The 11,786-nt window shown below is 40.0% G+C and overlaps 1 protein-coding gene across 1 annotated transcript in view; it reads left to right on the forward strand.

The window, feature by feature from the left end:
• The window catches only part of ppil2 (peptidylprolyl isomerase (cyclophilin)-like 2), a 28,639-nt gene extending 28,179 nt beyond the window's left edge, over positions 1-460 (forward strand). The window contains exon 20 of the mRNA XM_026187151.1: positions 204-460. Coding sequence (XP_026042936.1) covers positions 204-306 — 103 coding nt within the window. The 3' untranslated portion in view covers positions 307-460. The remainder of the gene's footprint in view (positions 1-203) is intronic.
• The last annotated feature ends 11,326 nt before the right edge of the window (positions 461-11,786 follow it).

Here is an 11,786-nt window from a genome sequence, read left to right on the forward strand (position 1 = left end):
GTACGCCCCACCGCCCCTTTTTTAGGCTGACTTTTACTTTCACTAAGAAGAAATGCCTGAAAATATGAGCCCAGCATGCAGACAAGGACATGCACAACAGAATTTACAAAGAACAGAGTTACAAGAAAGATCAAAGAATTATCTGCAAGAAGCAATATGTAAATGGATCTTCGTGTGTTCATATTCTGCTTCTTTTCTCTCAGAAAACGTTCAGTTGCTGAAGATGAAAGCGGTCCGTCCACCAGCGGCACGGCAGCCAAGAAGTCCAAAGGCAAAACCAGCTTCGGAGACTTCAGCTCCTGGTAGCACTGACACATTCTCAATTTACCAGATTGTATCTTTACTGGTCAGAATGGCAACCAGCAGAATTACTTTTATTCTTTTTTTTTTGTGTAATGTTTTTCTTCTCTCAGTAGCATCGGCTTTTTGACAACTATCAATTAAAGCTCCTTTTCATAAAGACTGTTTTCTTCATTATTAAAGATAATCTTATCGGTATTTGGATTAAATAGCTCACTGATGTTTCGTCCTGGATGGTTTAATAAGTGTTGCTATGCTACTACAGTTAGCTGCTTGCTAGCAACACTGGCATAATTAATTTACAGTGTCTCTAGTAAACAAAAGCTATATGTTTATGGGTTCAGCGGCTAGTTTCACATCTTTATAGAACATGCAAGGTCTCTTAAACAGATCCACCTCTCGTTTGAGTGATGCCTCATTAAACAAGGAGGACTTTACGGCGGCTACGTTCATCTTTTATGTACAGTCTATGCACACATCGTGCAGCACTGGGGTTAAAGGCTGTTTGAATCAGATACAAAATTCAGATATAAAACCCAAAATCGATGAGTCTGTGCAGACATCTCCGCTGAGGCTTCTGCATGGCACAGATGATGAAGTGTATTTAACACGTTTTCAAACCCGACAGTCAGATAGCCTCCTGTGAGCAGCACCCAGTGATAGTGGGGAGGAAGAAGTCACGTTTACCAGCCTACGAAATGTAACTAAAGCATGGTTCAGCTCAGGACTGATGGTGGATATGCAGGTGGCTCATAGAGCAGTGCTCGAGAAGCAGTGTGGAAAAGTCTTTGACCTAATCTTGCAGCATCTAGAGCAGGGGTGGGGGCGAGGGCCGGGCTCCTGCAGGTCTTAGATGTGTCCTTGATCCATCACAGCTGATTTAAATGGTTAAATTACCTCATCAACATGCCTTGAAGTTCTCCAGAGGCCTGGTAATGAACTCATCATTGGATTCAGGTGACCCAGGGTGGGATCTAAAACCTGCAGGACACCGGCCCCTGGGGCCTGGAGTTCCCCACTCTGATCTCGAGCGATGAGCCTCAAAGCTCACTGTACTCGAAAGAAAAAAGCTCTTGTGTGGTTTTTTTTTTTTTCATGTTTTCTGAATTTCATAGTTCATAAAGTTAATATTTTCTAACAAGAAAAAAGGATGGTCCGGTGATTTTCGAGCACTGGGAAGTGCTTCTCTTCACCTCACAAACTCAATAGTTTGATATTTTCTCATTCTGGTTGAAATCACCTCGAAATAATTTTTTCAACAGAGCTTCAGGGTTAGAATCTTTTATTTTTTTATTTTACTTTGACAAAAACCTTATTATTCACTGCTCTCATTCAACAGCACCAAGAAAATGTATGAAAAAATATGTGAAAATACTTTCAGTTCTTGAGTTTTCATTGAACAATACTGAAGGAAACCTCGTTTGTTCTCGTGTTTATAGTTTCGTCTGTATTGATTCATTGTTTTCATGCATTTGAAATAAATGTTCAGAGAGGGCTCCTGTCATCCCTTTTATGTGAGAGCATAATTTGAAAATTACATTTCATACATCCACACAAAGCTTCTATAGAAAACGATCAGACTAAACCAAAGAAAGATCTGAATTTACTGCCTACAAAGTGACGTTGGATGGATGTTTTCAACACATAACAAGACAACTTGTGACTCTCTATCATTTATTGTTTTGTTTTTTTAGGTCATTTTAAGTTTTTTGGACAAAACCTGAAGAATTTTTTATTTATTTATGTGTTCTTGTTTTTTTCATGCTCTGGTGTTTCCTGACAAATACAGATTCTGCGTTTTTCTTCCATAAATCCGTCTTGTGTTTTAAAATGTTTTAATAGCAGCAAAATCAAAACTTGCAGTCTCGTGCAGATGTGGTAACATCCATGACAGATGTGCTTGAAACATCGCTCTGAGGCAATGAATAGAAAAACTGCGTTTCGGTCTCTGTAAATAAGCCTGACAGGTGGTTTTCTGCACATTTATACAAACACGCACCTTTTTACCTGCAGTTCATTTTATTCTTCTTCTTGATGCTCAACAGTGACTCCCACACCTTATTGGACTAATCTTTGCTTGTTTGCAATCATTTAAGAAACCTTTATGGGGCTTTTGAGGATTTTCCACTTGGTGATTGTGACTGCAGTGAAAGGTTTATATGCAGGAAGCTGACGTTTTTGGCTGATCACTCCTCCGGTCGTGTAATTCCTCCAACCTCAAAACAATGTGAAATGAGCACCGTGGGCATTGAGTAATTTTTCCTATAACCCATTGGTCCTGGGAAACATCACTTCCTATACACTATAAATATTTCTGGGAATTACCAAAAGTATCAGGTGTTCTGGGCAGGAAGTGTGAAAGCTTTCACTGGATGAGTATTAAATCATTAGCTCTATATCTGAAGGCTGAAAAACAGGCGTGTAATTCCACGGAGCTGCGTGGGATCGGCCTTTTAAAGATCCTTGTTGTGCTGTTGCAGAAGACCTATTTGCAATGGCCCCCTTGTGTCACATAACACGTAATTTATTGGATGCTTGGTTATCGCCCTAATGCTGCTCCACTCAAGTCTCATCATTTAGCGTTGCTCTTGGCAGCAGTTGCTACGCTTTGGGCTTTTACCTGAATGAATACACCCTTGAGTGTCCTAAGTTTCTCCCTTGTCTGAGTGAGATTAAGCTTCGTAAACACGGGGAGGTGGAAAATGAAGCTGGTGCCCTCCAAAACTTGAACTTCTTGACCTACACGATTATCCTTTTCACACATGGAGCGCTAAAACGGCGCTGCAGCGTGACGGACACTCATTCGTTCTCACAACTGTCCCGTCAGCAGAGCAGCTGACATGAATTCCTGCAGGCTCTCAGATGCTGATGTCACTAACAGAATGAATAATTAAGGTCTGTGCTGCTTGAAAGCATTGGCTGGGCAATTTGAGACTGAGGAGTGACATGTAAACTGTGTGTTGTTTACATAATGAAGTCAAGTGGTAAAGCCAGGGGAAGGCTAAGCATGTACCGGGTTACAGTGTATATGAAACTTTTATACACAGTAGTTTTTCTTTATCCAAAAACATCTTTATAAAAGTTTAAAATAAACAAAATCTGATTCGAGTTTTAGAAAATAACAAATTATATTGGGAAAATTAAGAAGATGTTTAATTAAAAAATGTTGCTCGTGTTTTAATACCTGTTCTGAAGTTCAGGACAGTGCACGTTCATTTGTTAAAGCCACACAAGCAAATTGTAAAACTGATTTTTCTCCTCTTAATTTTTGAGCCTTGAAAGTAGCGATTGAGACCAAAAATTAATCGAGAGCGAGCTGAGTGCCACTTTCACGGACTTCTATACGGTTGTTTTAAGAAATCCGCAACTGCTTTACTTTTCAGACCCACAACTAACATAATTTATTACAGTTTGTACTGTTTGATTTACACATAATTTTAATGCTTTTTTATTAGTGCAGGTTTAATAACTGCTGTAAATCACTTTGGTTCTATTTTAGCACAAAAATGATGCAAAACTTTGAAATGCCAAAGTTTCTTCACTGAATGAACCATTAAAATATGTCCTTGAAATCACTCCCCTTTCAAACAGTTCCTCCTAACATGTCACATACTGTGGATTGGTCACAATAATTAGCTTTGGTTATCCATATTGTCAGGGTGAAGGTTTGTTCAGTGGAGTTCAGTAGGACTCCTTCAGCATCTGAAATGAGACCATGGACATACCGTCTCTAACCACTGCGACCGAGGGACGGTCAGAAACTTTTGTTTGATGTGTTATACATCTTAAAAGGGTGTATTTTTTGTCTCGAACCAAGGTTATACCCCCAAAACCGAACACCGAGGTCTCAGAAGAAGACCGCATAGGAGTAGAGGCAAGAATAAAAGCAAACACTTCTGACTGGTGCAGCTCGAACTCTGACAAACCACCTGAAGGCTGCTTATAAGGCTGCTGTGGTGGAATCGTGAGCTGGGCCTGCTGTTTTCTTTTTTTCTCTGTTGGCGCTTGAAAAAAGAGCCTAATATGGTCATGGAAGCCCCACCCAACTTTGCTGTTTGAACTTTTTGTTTGCGAGGGACAGCCAATCAGAAGAAGTTTAGCTTAAAGGAGAGCTAAATTAGCTTGTGTCACACAGAGGATGATTGAGGGGTTGCACCAAGGCCCAGTATACATCGTGGACTGTAAATCATTGAAATTACGTTGATTTGAGGCTTTCAGATTTTGATACAGAAAAATTCAATCAGGAATTTTTCTCCAGTCAAAGTTGAAGTTTTGCTGTTTGACAAATCTGAGAAGCCAGACTTGCTCTTCCAGCTTTCAGGACGCAGGATTATTTTTATTTCTGTATTTCAGGCTACAAATATGTGATTGGGTGATGATGTGGAGCAAAGTTAAGATGTCGGAAAGTATTTGAATTGTTGTCAAATCTAATCTGGGCGCCCAAATTCGTTCCAGTTTTATATTTTAAGAGTATTTTTATTGAGCAAAACAGTTTCACAAAGTAATGACTAAAGTTGGCACTGGATGTCCTTTAAAACATTAACCACTGAAATATTCTTGGTAAATGCACAAAGAACGGGCTCCAACAGCATCTCATTTTCTGCATAATTAAACCGTCAGTTTTGTTCCCCCCTTTTGGAAAAACAAGCAAGAAAACTTTAAAGTTTAAAATGATTTAGATAAAAAGAACAAACCCAGTGAACATAACTGTACAAATCCTAAATAAAGAATTAAAATGTATAGTAATGACATTTATATTTACTCAGTTATTCCTTAATCATATAGTATCTATAGTTCAAAAAGCCTGTTTTTACACATCATTTGAACAGTATTTCTTTAAACCATAACTGTTAATTACAAAAATGCATTATAACACTCTATTATATTGTTTATGCAGTAATGCACAAACAATAGAAATGTTCAGATTTTTATTTGAAGCTTCTATAGATAACAATAAAATAATAAATGAATAAATTATAAAGAATTGCAGCCATTAAACTCAGAAACAGGACAATTATAAGAAAAGTGTGCTTAAAGTACAAAAGTCAGTATTTGTAAAGCTTTTTTTCTTGCAGGTTATTGCTTCAAAGATGCCTCACAATCCAAAAAGTCAATAAAAAATTCAATTTCAAACTTCATGTAATGCACAAAACACCATTAAAATACAATAATCGAATTAAGACTAAAGAAAAATAATATCTGCAAAGTATACTCAATCGAAAACCAAGCTGAGCAGGCGTGTGACATGAACAATGTTTAAGTATGTTTCACTGTTTGATCCCAGGTAGCAAATGTCAGGTGTGTCCACAGGAACATTTCAGAGCCGGGGTTGGAAGGTGATTAATGTGAGAGGAAATTTAAAAAAGAAACAAACTTAAGATTTATTGTTACTGTAACGTGTGTCGGTCCAAGGATAAATAGTTTGAGGTCAGAAACATGTGTTTCATATATGCTCTGTCACTGGTTAAACCTCCTGCAGACCCTGTCTCAGCACCCTGATTTCAAAGAGTAGAAATATTTTTAAATGTAGGTTTATATTGGTTTACTTAACTAAACGTAGGTGTGAACACATTTTTATGAATATTAATATAAAAATTCAAACAATATTGTGTAATTACAAAAAACTAAAAGCTGGATACTGTTGAGTCCAGCTCCTCCCGGGTTGAGTCTGACCTGCTGCTGACTGTGCAAACCAAGCTGTCACTACGATGGGTGATGAAGTATTTTGATGAAGACTCACTTCTCTGAATCCTCTGCTTTGAACATTCTGTTGCTCCTGATTGCAGTACCTGCTGGAACCACCCCCAGTGTTTAACCTTTAGACCTCTGTTTTAGTTGTTTATGTCTTACTCTTTGATCTTGTCACCACACTCTTGGCTTCAGACCTTTTGATGTCGTTTTTTCTGTGTTTAGTACCCTCCTGTTAATCATTCCCATCCTTTTGTGTACCAGCATTAATGCCATGCCTTTTCAGTGGCTCGGGGTCGGCTTACCTTCCCAGATCCCCTCTCTGGGGTGGTAAAAGCCCAACTGGAATACACAACAAACACACCACCACAGCAAACTCTGAGGAACAGGACTTGGAGACATTTCTTCACCAGTCTCTCCATACTCCCAAAGCACTGACCCCCGTAAGATGCAGTCAAATGCCTTCTCTTATGCTTGATTTCGACTTGAATCTGCAATGAAAATCAAGCAAGTATGCAAAAGACATGTAGACTGGTGGGGCAAACCCCTCCACATCTTCGCGTGCCCTCAAGAGGATACAGAGCTGGTCCAGTGTGGCACGACCGTGGTGAAAACTGCATCGCTGCTCCTGGAAGTTTGACTAACAGACTCCACATTGCTCATTAGTTCAACCAGAATAGTTTGTCACTGTCAGCCAAGTTGTGTCTCAGAATCACGTCTCTCCTCTATGCAGATGATGTGGTTGTTTTGGCGTCACTAGGTAGTGACCTCCAGCACACTCTAGGGTGGTTTGCAGCTGAGTGTGAAGTGGCTGGATAGGTAGCGTCACTCACATGCATAAGTTTGGTGGAGAGGTACATCACCAGAGGTGGCTAGGATCCCACTAAGGTGGACCTCGACCTCACTTGAAAGGAAAACCTACAACTCCTAGTTTTACACAACCTAATCAAAATTTAGAGGTTTAAAAATGGGATACAGCGTTCTTAGAGGTAAACATGACCAGGGATTCAAGAAAAAAAACCCTCCTTTTACTACATACCTGTGATGGCTACTGCCATCTGCAACCAGAGTAACAGGTGGCCGAGAGAGTGAACATGGAGCTTTGTATTCATGCTCTCCTGAGGAGTTTGAGGAGGAGTCAGAGGCCGTGTTCATCAGCACCACTCACCAACGGCCCATCAGTCAGTTATCTGGCATTTCCTTCTCCAGCTTTAATACTGATATCAAATTAAATAGGCAGTAACAGCTGTGTCAGGCAATTGCAGAAACTGGATGTCTCACATGCTGTTGTTATAGAGATCCAGTTTCAGTGCCTTTAAAAGGCCAAGCAGAGGACATAGTCTTTATAAAGTCATCACCCTACCGCCTCAGTGCTATAATAAAAACTGACCAGAAATCTCGTAGGGTACGTGAATAAATTTCTAATGTGTGTCTGCGCACATCACCATCATCACCATCATCATCCCTCTCCCTTCTCAGTCTCACGTTTCATTCCCAGGCCTCCTTTTTGAAGTAGACCGTTGAGAGCAGACATGAGCAGAGATACTGCAGGGGGAGAAAGTGGGTGAATGCTGAGCACAGTTATGCAGCAGTCAGATTCTCGTCTTGGTTTAGCATCCCCTTTCAGATTTTTAGATTTTCTAGGAATATCACTTGCTTTTTTAAAATCTTAGTAATGGTTATGTCCTCATTCCCTGTCTATTTTTTCTTATGTAACACTGGCTCTGATGCACCAGTGCGTTTTAGGGCTGTAGCTGTTGGTTGGTCCAGACCACAGACTGCATGTAAAGAAGTGTCAACACTTCCTCTCACCTTACAAAGCTCAGGCCACACTAGTGAAAAAATGGGTGCTGTTATGTCATTTGCAGGACTTCACTGTGTCGACCAGGTCTGCACCTTTACCTCCTCCTGCTCAGTTATTATGTTGTCTCTCAGTGTAACTGACTAAATTCACTCTTTTGATGATTGTGGTTCTAATGTCATCATTAAGTGGATATTATAGCTCAAATATAGGTTTGTGTTTCCTGTTTCTGCTGTTTACTTCTGGCTCTGCAGAGGGAGGAAGAAAGGACTTGAAGGCAAGTGTCAAAAGCTGCAGTTCCTCTGGTGGCCACATGAGGCTGACTTCAAAAGTAAGTGAGTCTTTAGACTCTCACATTGAAATTCCCAACTTAACAGTGTTAAAGCTTGTGTTTACACCCTGACAGTTTGGCCTCTATGAGTCGTTTTGACCTTCATCAAAAGTTTGATGAAGTGCTGGAAAGTTAGAGGTGGGTCCAGTTTGATTGACAGCTGTTCTGACAAACCATCCAAGAAGTTTGTGCTTCAGTGTTGGTAATTGAAATTCTAGCATTTTATCAGATTGTTTCTTAGCACTAATTTACAAGCATGTGTGTCTGTGTGGTCCACCCATACAGCTTTTGGTAACCAAGTTTTCTCCTCAGTGATGGTCATCTGTCTGTTTGGGTTTTCAGTCATCCTGGTCATGGTAGTTTTAAACACTTGAGCTGAAGGCAACTGGATTTCGTTTTGGTTTCTTTCACCTCTTGCATGAAAATCTTCCTCTTCTAAGGGGTTAAGGTTGTCACCTAATGACAGCTAACCCTGCAGAGGGTTTAGTTTCGATGTATTTTCTCTCGTGATCTCTCCGCTTTTCACATCTGAAGTTCAAGAGAAACCAAAGAAGGCTTTCAGATGAGAAGTGAAATGGCTTCAAGAGCCTAAAAAAAGGAAGTCCAGTTGCCTTCAGCTTTCAAGTGCTCAAGACAAAAAGGCAATGTTGGGTGCTTTAAAGTAGGATCGGGGAGGTGGTCAGTAAACGACTGATGACATCCCACTATGCTGGAATTTATACATACAGGTGTGATCGGAGGGTTACTTCATCTAGCCCAGAGATCGAAGTTTCCATCAGTGACAACTTTAACCCCTGACCTCAGACATAACTCATCATGAGTGGCAACATTACCCACCACCCTAACTCTATATTTTAGAAAAAAGGAAATAATAGAAAAACATTTTGGGGGTAAACAAAAAATATCAAATAATATTTTTTCAGATATGATGTTTTCTATTTAATTTATGTCTCTCTCTTTTGTTCTGTTAATTAATCCATCAAATTTTGATCAGTTTAGATGGATTAAGATGAAAAGTATTATTTAATGTTGTTTTGCTCCCTGAGAAATGATGTCATTGTTTGTTATGTTGTAATAAGTTAGCTTAATAAAAGAAAACCCTAATGATCTAAAGAGTAATTCAGTGTTAACATTTATTATTTGGGTTATTCAGATGACAGTCCTCAACCATAGTTAAGGGCATTAAAACAGTGCATTAAATACAGCTCCAGACAGCCGTTGGATACACAGAGTGTAAATTGTTTGGCTTGTATTTCCAGCATTAAACAGTGGCTTTAACTGAAAATAGAATCATTTGAATCAGTTGTGTATTTGGATAAAAAGTCCTGGTTTGTGTAAAGATTCCAGAACCACAACAAACATCCAAACTTCAGCCTCTCCGACTCCCGAGGCTGTCAGCACCAAGTCTGGGTCTTTCTATATCTGCCTTTTTCTAAATTACAACCATCAGCTGTCTGTCTTTTTTCATTTCACAGGTCAGCCCTCCATTTTACATGCTGCATCCATTTCACTGAAACTGTGCCAGAGATCACTTGTTACTTTATAAGACGGGGAAATGATTCACCCATCCTGGAGCAGGGAGGTGATCTGTGACTCCCTTCCTCCCTGCACCGCAGCGAGGGAACGGGTTTGTCAGAGCTGCGTCTGAGCTGCAGCGTTTTATTCTGAAACATTTATGAGGTTACATAGTCCAGAGAGAGGAGGCACAAAAAACCCCACTACCAGGAAAGCTTCTACATATACACTGCTTTATATGAGCTAAAACATCAGTGTATGTGACCCATTTATTAAAGGTTTATACACTGCTAAGTAAACCAGGTGAAGTTAAAAAGGAAGACTCTAGATGAGCTAGTGGGGAGAGGGAGGTCGGGGCAAACCGATAAGTGATCGAAGATCGACGAACACAAGAAGTTGTCACTGCCTCGTCATAACAAGCTGTTGTTAACGTCTTAAAAAGTGCTCCTCATATCTGTCTCACTCCCAGGCAGCAGCTTTTCCATGATTTTTAAATGAGGTGAAAACAAAGAAATGATGGTGTTCAGTGCCCTAGACGTGGAACAGGACAAGAATTTATCCATCGTTTTCAGATCAATACCTGCAAGGCAGGTTTAAAAGATCTCAACCCTAATTAAGACAAATACTACAGAATCTAATTATAGTTATATTTAAACTACAAGTATGAGTTTAGTTACTTTTAATGTGAAAGCACAGCTGACATTTACCAGCCTGATTATTGGCTTGGTTCGATGTTTGGGTTACTTCACTATTTAACCTGACTGTGTGCTCATGGTAGCATGAGAAACAGTTCCTGGGAGGCATTAACAGATATCACAGATGGAAGTGGACACCGTTAGGTTTAAATATAAGAGCTTCCTCTGTGTTTTTTGATGAAAACACCTTTTAAAGGTCCATTTTCTCTTCTTGTGAAGGTGCACGCTTCTCCTGCAATAATCACGATCATTTCGTTTGATCTTGTGTCTGATGTGTTGAGAGGTCTGTTCAATTATGTTAGAAGCTCTCAGAGGTAATTCTGATAATTCGCCCTTTCACAAAGAAAAGTAAAGTATAAAAAGTGTTGTGGAGACGCGGTGTTGTTTATTTCGAGTCCTTTCATGTTGTCCTTTGAAAGCCGTCAAATTTCCTGGATCGCTGTGTTCACACACTGAGCCGACAGCAGGCTTACAGCAAAACAGAAAGCGCCGAGCTTCTGTTCACCATTTTGTTTTTCTGGATAAAGAAACATTCCCTGAAACAAATGGCTCTACAGCTACAGAAAAACAACAAACAGAGCTTGTGTGTGAGCTTTCATTACAACCTGAAAGGTATAGAAGTGAAAAGTTATCCAGCCCCAGCTTACAGAGTTAACACAAAGCTCTTCAGGCAACACAAAGTAAGGAACTTGGGAAGGTGAACAGACAACAGAGAAAAAGCAAAGCACAGGTGAAAACAATCAGGTGAATAAGTGCCTGTAAAATGTGAGCTGGTGTCATCGTTAGGTTGAACTACACAATTTAATTTTTTAGCAGTGGAAAGAGGTGCAAGGTCCCCAAAACGATGAATTCTGCTGTTCTTTCAGATAATGCTGCGGATGATGGACACGACAAAGGGAGGTGACTTGTTGTATTTATAAAGTACCAAATTTCAACAACAGCAGCCTCAAGGTGCTTTTATTGTAAGTAATAATACAGAGAAAACACTTGGTGACAGTGGGAAGGAAAAACTGCCTTCTAACAGGAAGAAGCCTCAGACAGAACCAGGCTCAGGGAGGGGCGGGGCCATCTGCTGCGACTGCTTAGGTGGGGGTGAGGAAGACGGGACAAAGACATGCTGTGAAAGAGAGCCAGAGCTCTAGTGGCAGAGAGTCATGTTGGGTTGCAGCGTGTGAGCTGTGTGTGTTTGGTGACTGATCCTCTTTTACATACTTTTCAGTTTACTGACCAACACCTGAGTTTTGTTGTTTTCTTTCTTTGAATGGTGATGGCAGCTCGTCCGTCTCTTTTAGTTTAGTTATCAGTAGAAACGTTAATAAAACCTGTTAATTTAACCAGTCTCCTTTTTTCAACCTGGACACTTTTTGTTACTTTCCCTCATCCCCTGGACCTTTTTAGGGGAATGTAACAGGTGTACAAACACATAGTGAGTGAAGCCTATTAAGCCTATTGCAGC

Source organism: Astatotilapia calliptera, chromosome 12 (assembly GCF_900246225.1).
Source record: "Astatotilapia calliptera chromosome 12, fAstCal1.2, whole genome shotgun sequence".
In the NCBI taxonomy this organism is placed as follows: Eukaryota; Metazoa; Chordata; class Actinopteri; order Cichliformes; family Cichlidae; genus Astatotilapia; species Astatotilapia calliptera.